This window comes from Oreochromis aureus, linkage group 2, assembly GCF_013358895.1.
Source record: "Oreochromis aureus strain Israel breed Guangdong linkage group 2, ZZ_aureus, whole genome shotgun sequence".
In the NCBI taxonomy this organism is placed as follows: Eukaryota; Metazoa; Chordata; class Actinopteri; order Cichliformes; family Cichlidae; genus Oreochromis; species Oreochromis aureus.
In genome coordinates, this window is record NC_052943.1 from 26,386,761 (window position 1) to 26,406,366 (window position 19,606).

General features: G+C 41.6%; 1 protein-coding gene across 1 annotated transcript in view; it reads left to right on the forward strand.

The window, feature by feature from the left end:
- Positions 1-12,404, forward strand: part of tgfbi (transforming growth factor, beta-induced) — a 41,444-nt gene extending 29,040 nt beyond the window's left edge. Inside the window, exons 3-17 of the mRNA XM_039621425.1 lie at positions 4,283-4,347; positions 4,448-4,605; positions 4,717-4,881; positions 5,318-5,464; positions 6,410-6,551; positions 6,642-6,854; positions 7,447-7,584; positions 7,679-7,821; positions 9,918-10,054; positions 10,350-10,480; positions 10,867-10,991; positions 11,284-11,386; positions 11,576-11,643; positions 11,818-11,842; positions 11,935-12,404. Of these exons, the coding sequence (XP_039477359.1) occupies positions 4,283-4,347; positions 4,448-4,605; positions 4,717-4,881; positions 5,318-5,464; positions 6,410-6,551; positions 6,642-6,854; positions 7,447-7,584; positions 7,679-7,821; positions 9,918-10,054; positions 10,350-10,480; positions 10,867-10,991; positions 11,284-11,386; positions 11,576-11,643; positions 11,818-11,842; positions 11,935-11,996 (1,822 nt within the window). The 3' untranslated portion in view covers positions 11,997-12,404. The remainder of the gene's footprint in view (positions 1-4,282; positions 4,348-4,447; positions 4,606-4,716; positions 4,882-5,317; positions 5,465-6,409; positions 6,552-6,641; positions 6,855-7,446; positions 7,585-7,678; positions 7,822-9,917; positions 10,055-10,349; positions 10,481-10,866; positions 10,992-11,283; positions 11,387-11,575; positions 11,644-11,817; positions 11,843-11,934) is intronic.
- The last annotated feature ends 7,202 nt before the right edge of the window (positions 12,405-19,606 follow it).

Below are 19,606 nucleotides of genomic sequence, written 5' to 3' on the forward strand. Positions count from 1 at the left end.
TAGCTGTATGAATGGCAAACTACACTGAATAGCAGCGGCATAGGCACACATAAAATTTCTTCTGAAATTTTCGCTTTCTAGTTATTATTATTATTCTCCAGTTTCCGCCTGAAATTTTGCAGCGAATCTCTCGCCGCAGTTTTGAGACAAGCTTCATATATGTTACCTCATTTTGTGCGGCCGGATCTGGAATGGTGTGCTATGACTTTTGGTGTTTATGAATTTTATAGTTTTTAAATATTAATATTTTAGTGAAAATTTTCCCGCGCTCCTCTGCCAAACAGTTTTGACATTAGGGTTACATATGTTAGATCATTTTGTGCGGCTGGAGCTGGACTATTATGTTATGACTTTTGGTGTTTATAACTTTTATAGTTTTTAAATATTAATATTTTAGTGCAAATTTAGGCCAATTCATCTTTTGGCGCCAAATAAACAGACTTCATTTGTGGTGTCTTGGCTCTCTCTAGTGGTATGCCGGGAGTGGTACAGCCTGTGTACCCTTATTTGGATTACCGTAATGATGACAATTTCAACGGTGCGCACAGCGTCGCTGCTTTCAGGAGCCCTTGGAATTTTTAAGGTTGCGCAAATCATTCAAAAGTTACGGTAATGCTTGGTGGAAAACTCAATATCCCACAATTCATATACACGCCTCTACAGAGTGAACAATGGCGGCCACCACTTCGCTTTTATATGTCTTTTATTCGTGTTTCTAGGTCACAAAATAAGCTTTTAAGATATTTTCAGGCGAGAATGTAGGTGTGTAAACTTCAAATATCTGCTTGTTTTATCAAGACATCCCATATTTAGCGACAGTGCTCTGACTACGTCGGTCCTGCCTGACAGCTAGCCGGCTACCTAGCTGGCTACCTAGCTAGCTGCCGCGACTTGGCTGCAAATGGATAGCGAGGGACTCTCTCTGTCGTTTCACCTCCTGGTCTCTCGCAAATGCTCGCATAGAATCGGAGTTACAGCTGGATGTGGAAAAATAACTGAGTTGTTTGGTGGTGGAGCTACAACAGAGGGCAGCTACCCACGGTGTGTGACAGAAAGGACATGCCGCCAACGAGACATATGAGGCCGGGCAGGCGATTGCTAACGCGGTGGTCAATCATGGATCAGGGAAAGCGAAGGCAGGAGCGTGAGGTGAACTGAATTTCAGGTAAGAAGTTATGAACTGCACTCTATTTGGGTCAGATATAAACCGAGTTTAGGTGTAGTTTATTTAGCAGCAGTTCTCTTATGTGTTGCTGATAGCGGCTAGCTAGCTAGCGCCGCTAGCATAGTTAGCTCGCGCCGCTAGCAACCCTTCGTGAAAAAGCACCCAGTCTTGGCTTATATTGAGGCGGGTGAAACTCGTGTCAGCACCGGTCGCTCTCTATTTGGGTCAGATATAAACCGAGTTTAGGTGTAGTTTATTTAGCAGCAGTTCTCTTATGTGTTGCTGATAGTCGGCTAGCTAGCTAGCGCCGCTAGCATAGTTAGCTCGCTACCGCTAGCAACCCTTCGTGAAAAAGCACCCAGGCTTGGCTTATATTGAGGCGGTGAAACTCGTGTCAGCACCGGTCGCTCTCTATTTGGGTCAGATATAAACCGAGTTTAGGTGTAATTTATTTTCGTTGACCTTTACAATCGTAATGCCACGGGAGTTTATATATACAGCTGTGTGCGTACTAAGTTACTGACGTTGGACTTTATTTTATTCATTAGGGTTAGTTCATAGAGTTGCCGTGCCGTATAAACGGAATCGTCCCACATTCAGAGAAAACATTATGATTTATTCTGTCGTTACGAAGCCTCCCCTGTCATTCTCTCGCGTGTTGAAACGTCAATCATGAAACTGATCAATGATCGGCTGTTCGCTCTTATTTATCGCGCTAAACAACAGCAGCACGTTTAAGCTTGATCAGCTGTTGTTAGAATTCTTTTGATTTTAATTTCTAGTATCAGCTGATGTTTGCTGGAGCATGAAGATGAAATCAGGAGATGTCCTTACTGAATCATCAGAGCTGAACTGGTGATGGAGAAACAGGTTTACACTTTAGGTGACATGAATGAGTTGAAGGAAGTTATGAGTTGTTTCTGAGAGACAAAGACCAAGCTCTTTTTTTGTGTAGCTGACAGCTGGTAACTGTGCAGGGGCGGATCTAGCAAAGCTTTTAGGGGGAGCTAGGGCATTAACAGAAAGGTGGACACAAAGATATACTTTTCTTTCTTACTCTCATATAAAATATTTAGCTTTTATTAAATAGTTATCTGAATCTCACAACCAAAGTTTGTATAATAATACACAGGATTGGCTGTAGACCATTGTTCATAATTCAGAACACTGTGTAAAAATAACAAAAACAAAAAGTGAATGCATGTGTGAAAAGTGGTCTATAATGTAATGCTTCAAAGTGTGTTCATGCAAACATTGTCGGGTCTGCCGTGGTACAATGGGACTTCTGCTCATGAACCTGTGTGCTGGCAGCGTCTGCAAATCGGCGCTGTACAAAGTAACTTCATCTTTACACAAAACTGTAAGCTGTCATCTGTGAAGCGTGAGCGGTGTTTGTTTTTACCATAGTTCATGGTGGAGAATGGCTGCTCTTCTGAGTTTTGCTCTCTGTAGCCGTATGAATGGCAAACTACAGTGATTAGCAGCGGCATAGGCACACATAAAATTTCTTCTGAAATTTTCGCTTTCTAGTTAATCTCTGTCACTCACAGGGTAACCCAGCCATCAGCCATACTGTTCTTTCTCCTTATTTTTTTACATCCACACCATAATTTATAAAATAAACCGTGTTTTTTGGATTTTTCGTAAGATTTTAAACTACAATTTGACACCATAAACTTGTCACCAAAGCATTTCTTAAGTAATTTCCTCCTTTCTCAGACAAGTTTATGTTTATAATGTGAATTCCAATTATTTTAAATTGTTTTTTAGACATAGAGGAACCTTCTGCCCACCGTGACGAACAGATTGTGGACAGACTGTAAATGTTTTGGCACAGCGAGGAAAAACAGTCCCATACATACAGCTTTACAATGAGTAGGAATAGTACATGTGCTGCTTCCACTAATGTGTGACATGTAAACCTAGCACACATGTCATAACCTGCAATAAGGCGTGTGTAACTGAATCTAAGCGAGATGAAATGGCCCTAAATCATGTCTTCAAAAACTGACTGAAAAACTCTTCAGTCAGTGAGAAACTGGAACAAATTAGAGGGCAATTAAATGGTCTGGATGCAGAAGTAATATTTTTTTCTGGTGAAATACACTTTAAACTGTGAATCCAAAACATTCAGAGAAACACAAAGCCTTTCCTTGTCTGTTTTTCTTCTCTTTTCCATAATTTGCAGGCAGCATGTCACTCACCTCATCCACTCTGTGTCCAAATGAGTCATGTTTGCGTGCTCAGAAAAGGGTCATCAGCAAAATTCAGTGCTCACTTGTCCCACTGGTCGACACTGGCTGCAGTACAGCAGCTTGTACTGGCTAATAATGTGGCCTCAATGGGTACTCCGACTTTTCAAGTGATTGTCCAGAGGCTGTGCTCATTCTGTTTTGTCTTCTACAGACAGATGCTTATTTAAACAGGTAGATTGGTGTCATTTGTACACACTAAAGAGCCACCAAACAGGCACACATGGAAGGATGAAATTCATATCATATTGCCATTCCACTATCTTATACTTTTCCTTCATTCAGCACTTTGACATAATCCAGCAAACAGTCCAGCTGCTTCTGATTCAGATCCAGCTCTCTCAAAGTCTAAGTTTCTTTTGAAGGGAAGTTTGGTTTCAGAGTTCCCCTTGTGTCATATGACATTAACTCCTTCCAGCTGATGACTTACTCAGGCTGAAACATGTAAAGGTGTTCCATTCAGCTAAAGCCATAATATGGATAGTTTTGCTGTCTTTTCTTTAGATAAACTAGTGGTTAGTGTGCAAAGTACTTATGCAGTAAACAAAGGTGAGTCTTCAGCTTTGCAGAAGCTGTTGTTTTCCTGGACAAAGAGGCGTGTTTTGTTGAGTCAGGTAAGGGCTGATTGGTTACTGGAGCTCTTTTTTTCTCATTTCATGAGACCACTTGCACTTTAAGGAGTTTATGAGTATCCTGTAGCAGAAACACTACAGACGAGTCACAAGCTCCTGATGTGGAAGCTGAGAGTTTTATAGAGAAACAGGAACATGAAGTCCGACATGAGGCCTCTGCTCTGACGTCAGGGAATACAAGAAGGTCCACAAGGATCCTCATGTTCTCCTGTGTTTTTATGTGTTCCCTGCAGGGTGATCACCTATGAGTGCTGCCCTGGTTATGAGAAGATTCCCGGAGAGAAGGGCTGTCCTGCTGGTATGACCTCTGACCCCTTACACTGAATATGTTTAAAACATCTGTTGGGATTTTACTGCAGAGAGTCATCAGCTGTGTTTGTTTATGTGTGCCATTGCAGCGCTGCCTCTTGTGAACATCTACAGCACTCTGGGTGTGGTCGGTGCCTCCACCACTCAGATGTACTCTGATCGAGCCCAACTCAGGGATGAGATCGAAGGTCCAGGAAGCTTCACCTTCTTTGCCCCGAGTAACAAGGCCTGGGAATCTCTGCCAACAGTCAGTACACACTCACACACTTTTACTGCAACCTCATGCTCCTTTTGTGAGGAGTAATCAGCAATAGTTCTCCAGCTAACTCATTGTGTGTTGTTTGTTGTTGCTCTCCAGGAGATCCTTGATGCTCTGGTGAGCAACGTGAATATTGAGCTATTGAATGCTCTTCATTACCACATGGTGAATCGCCGGCTAACCTCAGAGGAGCTGAAGCATGGATCCACCTTCTCCTCCATGTACCAGGATGCCCCCGTCCATATACACCACTACAGCAACGGGGTGAATGAACACATACTATTGTTAGCCTGTAACTCTGGCACAGGAATCAAGTTTAGCTGTCATGATAACATGAATATAGACCAGAGAAATTTGTAATCAGTGTGAAACCACCGCAGGAAGAATCATTAGCTGAGACAATCGACTTTAGCCAGGTCTCTGAGTATTAATCAGCTAAGCTATTGCTCTCCCTTCTCCACAGAGGACTTTGGTCAGCAGTCCTTGTTAAGATACCTTTTTTTTTTTTACCAAATTGTCTCCAGGCTCAAAACTGAGGGTGTATGTACAGTTTTGCTCTGAACATGATTATTATCTTACATTAGCATCATACAGTTATGTGTATGATCATCAGTGTAAGATCATACACATAACTGTTAAAGGCACAACACAAATGTTTGCAGTAACAATACGTTAACACATTTTCTTCTTATCTCTGCAGATTGTGACTGTGAACTGCGCTCGTCTGGTCAAACCTGACCAACATGCCACCAATGGCATCGTGCACGTGGTTGACCGCGTCATCACCGCCATCTCCAACAACATGCAATCAATCATTGACATTGATGAGGACCTGGAGACTCTGCGTGTAAGTGCATTGAATTTACAATCCTTTTTTTGTTTTTAACCTTTGGGAAAAATAGTATTAAAACAGCCTACAAAATTAGGAATACCTACTTATCTAAAAATATTTAAATGAAGTTGTTACAGGAACAGCTAAAGCAACTGTAAAAGTTGTGTAACAGCTGGTGGAACATCAGCCAGCTAATTAGGTTCATTAGTAACATGACTGGGTATAGAATAAGTATCACAGAGAGAGTTTCACCAGGCTGTGAATCATAGCAGGGCAAATAGTTCAACAGTTTAAGAAGAACATTTTTCACCATAAAATGAGTTTGATTCCATCAACTACAGTAAATATGATTAAAATATAGCACAAGATAAATTATCAGTAAAAGTTCTAGAGTCCCATGAACTCTCCTTCTGAATCTAAGGTTCAGGAGTCGGTCGGACTTTCTTTCTAGCACCATGGAATATGATATCTGAGGAAGACTGAACAGTATGATACCCCATTAACTGGATCTGCTAGTCCATAGTTGCTGTTGCAGACATTAAAAAAGGAATGCTGGCTAAGGCAGCCCAACAATGTCTACAGCCAAAGTATACATAAGTGCACATGGCATGGGTAACATGGACATCTGTGAAGGCCCAATGAATGCTGAATGATATTATACAGCTTTTTGAGTAACAAATGAGACACTGAGGAGAAATCTTTTTCACAGAAGTTTTTTTCATATGTCAAGACAACATTTTTTTAACCACATGCTCCACAGTAACATATTCTGGGTGACTGCTGTCCAGATCTGTCACCCACAGAAAACAATTAGAGTACTATGAAATCCTGAACATTTAGCTTTTCTCCAGCAACAGGTTTGCACGTCCCCAGACACTTGTAGTTGTTGTAAGTTCTGATGGAATAAGCATCAGCTTAAACTCTTGTCTCTGTTTTCTTGTATTTCTCATTTTGTTTCAGACGGCCTTTGCTGCTGCAGGTCTCACCACCATGCTGGAGAGCGAGGGTCATTACACTGTGTTCGCTCCCACCAACGACGCCTTTGAGAAGATTCCTCGGGAGACCCTCAACAGAATTCTGGGAGACCCCATAGCTCTAAAAGGTGACTTGCACAAGACACTGTGACTCCTTCTGTCTGGCTCTGATTATATTTTCAATCACTTTTGTCTGATCTGATGTGTGCCACCCTCAGACCTGCTCAACTACCACATCCTGAAGAACATGCACTGCGCGGAGTCGATTGTGTCAGGAACACCAATGGAAACGCTGCAGGGAACCATGCTGGAGGTCGGCTGTGATGGAGACCACATGACCCTGAACGGCAAAGCTATTATCACCAAGACGGACCAACTGGCCACTAATGGAGTCATCCACTACATTGGCGAGCTGCTCATTCCTGACTCAGGTAATTGCACTACAAACAATGCTACTAATACCACAATGCTGCATCCAATATAGGGAAGATATTGCTGTGCAAGGAATCCACACAAAATAGTCCTTGAGTAGTGGTTTTAACATACTGCACTTGGAATAATCATGGACTCAGAGTTGAATTATACCTTCAGGTCATTGGAAGAACTTCTGTCTTAGCTGGAGATCCGAAAACAAGCTCATGTTTATTATTTTTACAGATCTTTTAAGGTTTAGAGTCCTCACTGAGACTAAGAGTGAGGACCCTCTTAGTCTCATCCGTCCACTTCTTGGATCTTTACACTTGGGTGGTATTCAACCAAATTAAATCTTGGTGTAATGAAATCACAGCTTGAACCAACTGATTGGTCCAATGGTGGTGTTGAATGACTGTGGGACCAAAAATATTAAAATAAACCAAGTCACATTTGTCCACATTCAGAGTCCCACTGGAACTGAACATTGGTGGAAAATTCTAACAAACACAAGTTACGGTTATCATTTTTAGATGATATAAGTGTTAGGGTTACCTAGAAAGATTATTAGTTGTACCAGAGATAGTATTAATACTTCTTTGTCTATTGCAGCTAAAACTCTCCTGGAGCTGGCTGAAAGTTCATCTGTTTCCACTGCGACCAGGATGTTTGTTGAAGCTGGTCTAACCCCCCACCTGACTGGGTCTGAGGCTCTGACCATGCTTGCTCCTCTGAATGATGCCTTTAAAGGTAACGTGTGTCCCCCAAAAAAGGCCTTTCCTGCCATCCTGTAGGGATAATCAGAAATGGGTATGAACAGCCATTGTTTCCACATGTCTAACAGGAAGTATGACGATGACTCCCAGCATGAGAAAATTAATGAGCAATCACATCTTGAAGGAGCAGCTGTCATCCAAGGCTCTATACCATGGGCAGGAGTTGGAGACACTGGGAGGCCTCAAACTCAGAGTCTTTGTCTACAGAAAAGTAAGAACTGACGTTTCTTTACTTGGTGGTTTGTTCCACAGTTTGTTAGAGACACTTTTCAGATTCCTTGTGTCTCAGACTCAGTTGTGGTTACTAACCATAACTCTCTGTTAGGGCTACTGAACAGCCAAAAATCGCAAATTCTAGAAGTGTACAGATGTGGTTAGGAGTACTTGGAATTCACAGGGTAAAGAAGTAGAGTAATACCGTTTCATCATGTGTCAAAATACAGCCGTGAGACTGTTTAATTGGAGCTGAAAAAAGTTAAATATTCTGAATGCAGAACAGCCAACTGTTCAGCTGTTTGGCTGAATTGAGTGTGGATGGTTCTCTGCTGGATCCAGAGGCTGTTCACAGCAGATGTTGCTCTTTTATGTGGTTTTGTTGTATGTGATTGTGGTCAGAACAGGAAGCTGCTGAATAATCAACTTCTGATGGAGCTGCTCCCTCTGTCTGCTGCTGCCAAGAGGAATTAAACCGCTTCCATCTCCTAACGAGATGCTGGTTTTCATCTCTCTTGAAAACCTGTTTTCTTTATTAACTTTAACTTGAAACATGCACACAGAACTTTATTGAAGTAAGAAATGAAACATAATAAATGCTTATTTTCCTATGATTGTTTGGAGCTGAACAGTCAGTGTCACCTATTGCTGAGTAGGCTAGGCAGATCATGAGTCATACCATGTCACTATTTCGGATGATTACTTTATGTTGCGCACCCTCTACTTGCTATTGGTCCTTGTTTGCTTTGTCTTAGTTCCGCTTGATGTCATTATTGACTTCAACACTGTTGATCATGACATTTAATTCAAAGCCTTTATGATTTCATTGGTTCAGGTCAGAGACCTAAACTGTGATTAGTAGTTAAAAAAATTCAATCAGGGGTTCCTCAAGGCTCACGTTTTGGTCCATCTTTGGTTTGCTGATTCTCTAACCCAGTCAGAGCTCTCAAGTAATCAGATCTTTTAACTGTTCTCAGAATCAGATCTCAGCCTGCTGAGGGTCCTTTCAGTTACTGTGGTCTTGTTCTTTGGAACAAGCTGGCTGCTGACTGAAGGTCAGTTATAACTATGTCTACATTCAAAACCTTTTTAATCTCATAAGCACCTAATACACCTAATAAGTTGATACCTATTTGACCCATATCGCCCCTGTATTGAGTCACTTTGGCCTTTACCCCATGTTACCCCATGCTGGTTCTTGTGTGCCCCCTTGCACGCTGTTAGCCCTTGTTCTGCCCTTGTTGACCCCTCTCTATGTGTCAGTTTCAGTTTTTTCCATAGGCTCTCAGAAACATACTTTGTAAAAGTGAAGTCAGATGATCAATGAATGACCGAAAAGTGAACTGATTTTGTAATTGATTAGCTGCCTCTCACATTGATGCTTCATGCATTGATATGTCTTAGCAGTAGTATTGATTGTGCTCTGATCAAACAGGATGTGAGGCGTTTGTGTTTCTGCTTGTTTCCACATGTCCCAGGTTTGGTTTGTGGGTGGTTGTCTGCTCAGTAATGAACTCTGCAGACCACATCAAGTTTCCTGCTTCCCACAGCGGTTAAGTATTTCCATACTTAACCGCTGTGGGACAGTGTGTGTGTGTGTGTGTGTGTGTGTGTGTGTGTGTGTGTGTGTGTGTGTGTGTGTGTGTGTGTGTGTGTGTGTGTGTGCGTGCGTGTGTGTGTGTGTGTTCCAGGTATTACCTCATTTAAAGAGGATATAAAACTGTCTACTTAGAGACAGAGTTGCATTATAATATTAATTGTTACATTTTAATCTGAAGTATGTTTTAAGATTTGTGTTTGACACTTTACATTGTAAAGATAAGACCAACACAATAACCTAGACTAGACTCTAGAACTTAGAGACAGTGGCATGAAAAAATTCTTAAAACAGAGAAGAAGCTTTGGTTGGTCATTTTTTTAATCTAAGTAACATAATAATAAATAGAAGGGTGCCTTCACAATCAACATGGTCAAACTCAACATGGTCAATGTGAAGGTTAAACAGTATAATACCAGTGATAATAACTAGAACTCATGTTTTCTGATTCCACGCCCAGTGTTATGTATTTAAACACAAATGTTTTCTCTTTGTAGAACCTTTGCATCGAGAACGCCTGTATTGCTGCGCATGACAAGGTTGGACGCTATGCCACCATGTTCACCGTGGACAAAGTCCTCACTCCACCAATGGGAAACATCATGGATGTCTTGAAGGCCGATGACCGCTTCATGTGAGGATCTGTACCATCTGAATCATGTTTATTTAATGGAAAAGTACAGCAAAAACACTCCCAGCAGTTTTAATGACTCTACAGTGCTCCCCAGAGGCACAAAGTAGCAACTGCATGAACTATGATCAGTGAAAAAGGGTTTTTTGTAGTTTGAAGCTCCAAAAAAGTGAGCCAGCTGTTAGCCTAGATTATCATAAAGCTGTTAGTTTGGTGTAGCATAATGACTGGAACCAGAGGTGTTTGTGTGTTGTTGTGTAGTTACCATTCGAGCTAACATCATATATTGCTGTTTCAGCACGCTGGTCAATGCCATCCAGACAGCAGGTATGACCGAGCTTCTGAACCAGCAGAAGGTGTTCACCTTCTTCGCTCCCACTGATGATGCCTTCAATGCAATGCCGCAGGATGAACGCAACAGGCTGATGCGTGAGTTTTATTCAACCACACAGCTTCTCTTTATTCACCTTCTTAATTAATCCACATGGACAGTTTCCACACACGTGTGCAAAGCGTCTCTCTTCTTTACAGCAGCTTATACTGAGAGGTGGTTTGTAGAGATTTCTCAGTGGGGCTAATTTCCTGCTCTTTGTTTGGACTGAACACGCTGAACGTTCACAAACTGTTTGTTTAATCTGCTGCACAAACATCAGCAGCAGCATCAGCACCCTAATAAAGACATGCAGAGACTTGGCTGGGATTCCAGTCATCTACAAACACGGAGCAAAGCAAGTCGTAGCTTATAGCAGAGCTTAGCACGAAGAAGGAAATGAGATCAGACGCACAGTAAGAACTGTTTGTGTTTCTGTGTCCAGGTGACCCTCAGCAGCTGTCAGGTGTGCTCAAGTATCACCTGGGGGAGAGTATGCTGGTGAGCGGTGGTGTCTCCTCTCACACCAGATTCCAAACTCTGGAGGGGGAGAAGCTGGAGCTGGGCTTGGTTGGTTCAAAAACGTTATTTAAAAGATGACGAAATCTTTTTTTTAAATACACAGTTTATTATTATTTATATTAATATTACCATTATTATTATTATATTTTGATTATTCATCTCTATTTGTCTATTTTATATCTTGTTTTTAATATTTTATTCAGCACTTTGTATCTTATTTCACATTTAATGGCGTATTTAATTTGTGTTGACCATAGATGTTGCACAGTATTGCTGCACATGTGGAATATCACATTTCTTAGGATAATCAGCGAGTCTGACGCCTTTCTTTGTCTCTCAGCGTAACTACACGGTTTACGTCAACAAAATCCCTGTGGCCGAGGCTGACCTGATGGCGACAAACGGAATTATCCACGCCGTCAACAGCATCATCAGACCTCTGCGTGAGTCCCATGTTTACAACATCAAACTATAGATAAGATAGTTGTATTATTGTAGGGTCTATCTTAGAATATAAAGTGCCATGAGGCGACTGATGTTGTGATTTGGTGCTGTATAAATAAAACTAAATTAAGTGCTTTTCAAACCTGGACCTGTCCTTTAAAGCTGACCTGTCGTTTTTGTGTCTTCAGCTCCAAAGGTGGACAGAGAGCAGAGCGATGGACCTGCAGCTCCTCTCAGAGCCATTGCTGCTTCCAGGGTGAGAAAGGCCTTTCTTTATGCCAAAAAAACTCTTCACAAATAATCTGAATATCACTTTTGCACCTCAAAATGTCCAAAATCCTGAAATCAGAAAGATTAAATGATGTAATACCTGTCCTCTGATTACTGAATCACATGTTTGGGCTGCAATGCCCTCCTTTGTGTCTTGCAGGGAGACTCCAGGGGCTTCAGGAACGGTGAGTGTTTGTAATGTCTTCATGATGTGTTTAGTTCCTGCTGCACGTCACTCTCATCTGAATCTGCTCTGCTTCATTCTCTATTTCTTCAGACGATCTCTTCCAGAAGGTTCTCAACAGTCACTCCAGCAAAATGATCAGCCAGAGGCAGTAACACTGCCAAGAGGGAAGACGAGAAGAAGAAAAGCAGAGGTTCTCTAGAGAGGGTCAAAGGTCATGTGTTAACTCCTCTGCTGCGTGGCCGTGAGAGGATCTGAAGGTGATTTTCTGGTGTAATTCATGTCTGGAGAAGAAGAAATGTGTGTGAAGACTTTTTAAAATTGTTCCTTTTTTATTTTTAATCAAACCAATGTTGTTTTTTCTGTGCGCTGTAAAAAAATATATATATATAACAGCTAGTTTTTACTTCCATAATTCAGAGTGTGAACTTTTGTAAAGTGTGTTTTGTACTCGTGTTGTTCTGCAGCATGTCAGAGCTCAAAGCAAACATAGAGCTGATGGTTTCTGTGTGTGTTTTTGTTTGGGGGTTTTTGTAAAATAAAACCGAAAAGTGAGACCGCTCGTTTGACACCATGTGTCCTTCAGCCTCACCTCGCGTCTGTCTGCACTAACATCTCTTATGAAAGTGAAGTTGAAGAACAATCAAATCATTATGTCTTAGTTACATTTTTACAACAAAAGTTGCTCTGTAATTTTCTCAGATTCTATCTATAACAGTGGTTGTAACTCCATCCCTCTAACATTTGGGAATCCTGCATCATCCCTGATGTGATCCAGGTTTGAAGCTGAGCTGCTTTTTGCAGTTGCAGTTTTACAGTTTAATTTGAAGCAGTGAACGCCTCTCAGAGACCAGAACATGCTGTTAAAAATATCTTGTTTCAAGGCCGAACATCAACATCAGCCGTGAATAGTTCAATGAGTGTTTCCCATCAAAATCAAATTTCAGACATAAGCACACAACAAACTCATAGTGAGTCTAAATCAAGTCAGTAATAAGTCACCAATATCATCAGTTTAACTTTTATCAGCTTCAGCTCACCTGAAACTTTGGAAACGGTGAGGATGACCTCTTCTTCTACAAACATGCTCTCCCTGCCTGACTTTATTAAATTACCGGGCCTTTTATTTAGTTAGCATGAGCAGACTCTGGAACTCCCTGTCAGTCTGCTCTCCGTGTTTGGCTTCTTTTAATGCACAGCAGGTTTAAAGCCACGGCTCAGGTGTCAGCTGTGGAGATGAGTGACAGCAGCAGGTAATGCAGGACAGCTGCTGCTCGCAGGGCACAGAAGTTGGAAAAGTTCTTGAACTGAAACCTTTCAGCTCCGTGTAGCACGAACATCTGAGAACATCTGACCCAAGGTAACTGAGTTACATTCCCTCAGGTGATGGGAAATTTCAGCAATCACGACATGAACTTGTTTGTTTTAGACTTATAAGTTCATAAGTTGGTAAAATGTTTCCAGCACCATACATAGGGTGAAATATTTTTTTCTCTGAAAAACTAAAATCAATGCCAGAGAGGGTTAAAATAATTTAATGAAAATGTGAATTCCACACCAACCGCAGGAATAAAATATTACTAGTAAGACAGCAGGAATAAATAAAAAACAAGAGAAATGCATACAAAACACGAAAAAGGCACACATGAGAGAACAGGTCACATGACAACACAGCATATTCTCTGCATTTTCTACCCACAGTTTGAACTAAATGACAGATAACACATGTATTTATTCAACTTACAGACAATGGAAACAAACAGAAATCAGAGTGTAAAATTTAAAAACTTTTATTGAGGTTAACTTGAAGTGCCGAATTAGTCATGTTAGTTCAATTCAATTCACTTCAATCTGTATAGCCCCAAATGAAATGGTATTTTTCTCAAAGCCTTCACAATGCAAGGTTACAATCTTAAAGTAATACACAGCAAGGTAAGTTTGCAGTGTATTACTTTAAGCTCTTAACGTTACAGTATTAAAAAGAAAACCCCAACAGACAAACTCTTAGCAAGCACTATGTAACAGTGGGGAGGAAAAACCAGGGGTGGAAGTAACGAATTACAAATACTCACGTTACTATAATTAACTAGCTTTTTGGGTGGGTACTTGTACTTTTATGAGTAAATTTTCAAGTGTGTAATTTTACTCATACTTGAGTACAATATAGACTAGTGGTGGGCGGATCGATCCAAATATCGATAGTATTGATACCAAGTCGGCATCGGTATCAGATCGATACTAGCCTGGTGAGATCGATTCTTTACTTTGAGTTCTGCTTGTTTACAATGCTGTGCTTTCAGTATCAGTGAAGAGCAGGCACACTTTGCTCCCTCTCCCCCACTCTTATGTTTCGGTGTTGCGCTGTCACGTGACTTAGACACTTTGGGTTATTTAAAGTTGTTTACATATTAATTATATTTTTACCAGTTGTTTTTGTTGTTGAGAATTTTAATTGTAATTTTTGTACTATAGTTTATCAACAGTATTTGCTTTAATTTGTTTACTGGTTTGCATGCACTTAGGATTTTTCAAAAAAAAAAAAAAAAAAAAAAAGATCGCCAGATTCGATGGCATTTTCATGCTTTGCAGCATCATTTATTCTTACAGTAATCACACGGTTGCTGTAACAGTACATTCAACGGCTGCAGCTCTCCCGCTGCCAGCCGTACACATCACCACCACCAAAACTGCAGCGGCATCGCAGAACACGCCCCGCCATATATCCCCATCGCCCGCTTCAGGCAGGGGAGTCATCCCGCCGAACCTACCTACTCCCCACTCCGCGAGCAGGCGAGGGAATTGGCCCGGACCATCGGCGCCCCATGCCCCGGGCCAGCGACGGGGAAGTGTCCACTCTGGCGGTCGCCCGCGCCTCCAGCGGAAGCCCCGGAGCCGCTGTGGCAAGCAGCGGGCATGGAAGTGAGCCGGGGCTCACAGGCAGCTGGGCAGACGGCCGGCACGCAGGACCATGCAGCGTGTCGGCGTCTGTTGGAGGAGGCCGAAGCGGACAGCACTGCACCCTCGGGTGTGGCACAATCCACGCGCACCTCGACCTCCGTCTCCAGCTTTGCAGGTCTCGCTGGCGCGCCAGCCTCCGGCTCACCCCGAGCCGCGCGCTGTCCACCCTTACAGTAATCACATGGGTGCTGTGACAGTACATTCAAGGGCTGCAGTCTCCCGCTGCCAGCTGTACACATCAACACCAAAAACAAAAAAAGCACAAGTAGCGCACAGGTTTTAAGCCAGCGAGGCATGATTGTAGATGCCGTGAAGGTGAGTCCATCTCACCTATAGCGGCATCGCAGACCACAACCCGCAACAATAATAAAGCATTTTTAATTTAATTGTAAATAAATTATTTCTCTTAATTATGTCCTAGGTTTTAACTATTTAATAATAAAAAGGAAGACATCACAAAAAACACTTAAGGTCATGAAAATTAATAGCAATTTAGCAATTCAATGAGGCATCCACCTTATTTATTGAAAAGTATCGGGATCGGTATTGGTATCGGCGATCCTGGCCCGTATTTACTTGGTATCGGATCGATACCAAAGTATGCAGTATCGCACACCACTAATATAGACCATGTAATCTACTTTGCTACTTATAAAATCAAAAGTCGCTACTGAGTATGCCCAGAATTTGAATTAATATTCAAACCTTTCATCTGCATCTTTGCAGCCAATAAGACCGTGCAATCGTGACCGCCAACTTAAGACGTAAGCAACCTGCTGAACAAATTTATAGACTGAAGATTGGAGACAAATGGAGACAGAAAACAACACCATCAACCCAGAAAACGATGTAGAAATAACGGAGGACGGGTGCCCGTGGCCGTACCGGAGGAATGAATTTTTCATGTACAGAGGGAGAAAAGGAGACAGCGTCCAGATGCAGTGCAAACTTTGATCTCTACAGTGATCTCAGCTTACAAGACTTCAGTGTCTAACCTAAAAAAAACACATTGAGGTAAGAAGTTGTCTTTCAAACATTCGTTCCGGTGTCTCACTATGGGGAACGTTCTCTCACATTGTTGCCAACTCCTCAATAGGGAAAATCGCTATTGGCTGTCCTAAAAGTCGCTAGAAGTCGCTAAATGACGTCATCGTCTAATTTGCATAATTGGTCATGCTAATGTAATTGTAACCTACTTTGTTGGAGAGAGAAATAACATGTGGAAGAGACATAAAGTGAGTAAAAAACGTCCTAAATGCATTTAGAATTTATTTAGAACTACAAATTAAATTTCTTTTAACAATTGTTTTTTAATGTCACAGTTCCAATCCTCATGCTCTATCTGGGCTTGGACCGGCAAAAGTGACCCGAAATTGGCACTCTGTATGGGCTCAAAATGTGGTCATAAATATTTTGTACTTGTAAATCAGTTTTGTACTTGTAAATCAGGATTTGTATGTGTAAAAAGAATTTGTGTGTGCGTAAAAAAGATTTGTGTAAGGACTTAGCCAAAAAAACACCTGCAAGTTACAAGTACGAATTTTGACCCTATTTTTCTTCCTTTCATCTGATTGGTCAATGTCATGTCAATCACAAATGTAACAATCCAATCAGAGAACAGATGGGTTTGGCTGTCGGAGGGGCGCTTTTTTGAACTGCAGGTCCTTGAAGGGTAATACAGTTTGAAGCTGGAGGATCTCTATATAAATATCCGATAGAAGCTAGGTCCCCTAACCCCTATCTATTTTTGTTACCCATAACCAGTAGCCGGGCGGCATCGTGATGGGGGGCGGCATCACGGGCATCGGCAAAATAAAAATAAAAAAAAAAAAATGCTCGTACTCATGCTGCCCCGACGGCAGCCAGCGCATATTGGGAATGTCATAGGCACCAATCGGTTTTCTATCGCCCATTTGCTGGGAGTAAGGGCGCCCTCCGTTTGCGAGGTGCGCCTGCTGCTTGCAGCACAGGGAGGAGAGGGCGAGGCGGCGGGGGATTCTCTGGCTGGCTGGAGCAGCATCTAATAACCAACTCGCAAAATAAAACAAAATAAAAACAAAACAACAAACACGAAAACACCGGACATTGTGATACAGACTTATAATTTGCACCGATGTTTTTTCGAAATTCTATACACGAAAACTGAGCGCGAGAGCCCTCGGTACGCCTGCGTGCTGCTGAAGTCAAAGTAAACTTTATTGTCATACAGTCCAGTATATAGAGAGATGAGACGACGAGGCTCCAGTTACAGCAGTGCAAATAAACGAACAATAAATATAGTAGAGTAAGAAAATAAATATACACTTTAGGACTTGGGGTAAAGGGATCAATAACAATTTAAAATTTATAATTTACAGTTTGATGATTTAAAGTCTCACACATAACCCGTCGAAAGGGAGGAGACCTGCTGCTTCCAAATAGAGCACATTTCATTCATAATGTTGTAAATCCAAGCCCATTATGTATTCATGATTTGAATCCTGGGTTGTGTGAAATCCCAGAAATACACCCTAGACAAAGTTAATCTGTGAACTAAGGTGTAGGTCTATTAGGTTATGTTGTGGTGATCCTCGGGTTGAGGGATGGGTGTTCATACTGGAGTGCAAAATTAAAACCAATGGAAGATGGACAAGAAAAGTTCAAAGCCATCAGGTGCTCAGTTTAGAAAAAAGAGAAAAGAAGCGGAGGAGAAACGAGCAAAAGATGCAGGTAACCAGATGTGTCATTGGATAATGGCAGGTCATCCTGAAACAATCAGAATCAGAATACTTTATTAATCCCTAAGGAAATAATGTGGGTTACAGTTGCCCCAAGAAGAAATGGTAAAAATAGTAACAGTAACAGACTAAACTCCAAACAATACATTATGTTACAGATTTTAATATTAATTAGTCATTGTCAATTGTTGATTTGTCCTGTTCTCATTGTATGACGAATTATGATGGCTGTTTGGTAGCCGTTTGCATACTATGCATACTCTCTCTCTCTCTTCATATGTGTGTGTGGACAACAGTTTTATGTTAATGTACAATCCTTAACATGTTTTGTGTGTGTGTGTGTGTGGGTTGGGGGGGGGGGGGGCAGAGGGAGTGTTCGCCCAGGGCGCCAAACAGGCTAGGACCGCCACTGCCCATAACGGTTAAAAAAAAAAACCCATCCCAAATCTAGATCTTTAAAGACTTGCAACTTGAGCCAACCTTTAAGTCTGTGCACAGCTCTTTGAGTAATCCTGTTAACAGACCAACCAAACCAGTTACAGATTATTTATTTTTATTCAGATGTGATTTTCTGAGCCTTGGGAGTGATCTTTCTTTAACATTGGAGTGTCTCTAACTCGTCCTCTACGTGCCACCCCTCTCACTTCAGTTGTAGGTTTTAAATATGGCAGTCTGAGACTGTTTGCCTGCTTCCTCGGGCCCGGATCGGAGCAGATGAAGGGCCGGTGTTGTAGTAAAGTTGCATGTCCATGTGTTCCAGCTCCGTATTGCAGCGCGTCGTCTTCGTACGGTGTGAATAATCTGCTGTTAGATCCACAGCACTAAAAACTCTGACGTCTTTGTTTCCTTCGGATGTGACTCTTCGTCTTCATGAGGGACGGCTTCATAGCAACAAGAACAAGTTAAGACTTTAGGCAACACGAGTTTAACTGTCAGGTGTAACACTAGTGTTTGTTTTCTCTGCAGTACGAAGTGGTTTGTAACATTGAAGAACTTTTTCTTTGGCTCTGGGTTGGTTTTTTATATTTATCATTTCTTATGTATATTTGTTTTTTAAGAAAAATAATAAAAAGGAAAATTTGAATCTGTGCTTGGTATTTTTGTTGACTTTCAAGATCTGTGTGTTATCATATCAGTAGGGAATATGATTGACAGATTAATCGTTTGGCCTCCGAAATGCCCGAAAATATCCAACAAATGGTCCCACATGGAAATGTATGTACACAACCTGACAGGACATGTTGGTGGTTATTTTTCTGTTGATCTGAACAATAATCTGTCTTCTTACCCTTTTGTGACACTTTAAAAAATCTTTTTAGCCAAAATCCACATACTGACTGGCCGATTTATTAGGTACACCTGTTCAGCTGTTAACCCGTTTCAGATGAGTGCAACTCTAGACATGAGCAAGATGACTTGCTGAAGTTCAAAGTGTGGATCTGGATGTGGAAGAAAGATGATTTAATGGACTCGTGATGTGGTTGTCCGTGCTAGACAGGCTGGTTGGGTCATGTTGATTTCAAATGACCTGACTGCCTCAAGCCAATACAAAGGCTACAGCAACCAAAGTACGGAGGAGAGCTCTGAACATGTTGAAGAAGATGGAAAAATGACGCCCGGTCTGATGAGTGTCAATTTCTGCTGGTAGGATCAGAATCTGGAGTGAACGACATGAAAGCATGGATCCATCCTCCCTCACATTCACAGTTCAGGCTGCTGGTGTAACCGTGCAGGGGATATTTCCCTGGTACACTTTGGGACCTTTAAATGCTACAGTCTGAGTATTGTTATGACCACAGTGTACCCTCTTCTGAAGGCTGAAAGCAAAAGCGGGTCCAGCCCGGTTCCGGTGTCAGGCCTACTGATATCTTCTGTCATTGTACCAAACCTACTTCCACCCCTACTTGTTAGGAGCTTTGGGCCCCTTGTTTATATATGAATTAATAAGTTATCATTTTAAGAAACATCAAGTTGATGTTCATAGAAGTACATACATACACACACACACACACTATTGATTACCTACACACATCAGATATTGATAACCTTTAACTGACCCCTGATCTCCTAACTGTTCCTCAGGCCTGACT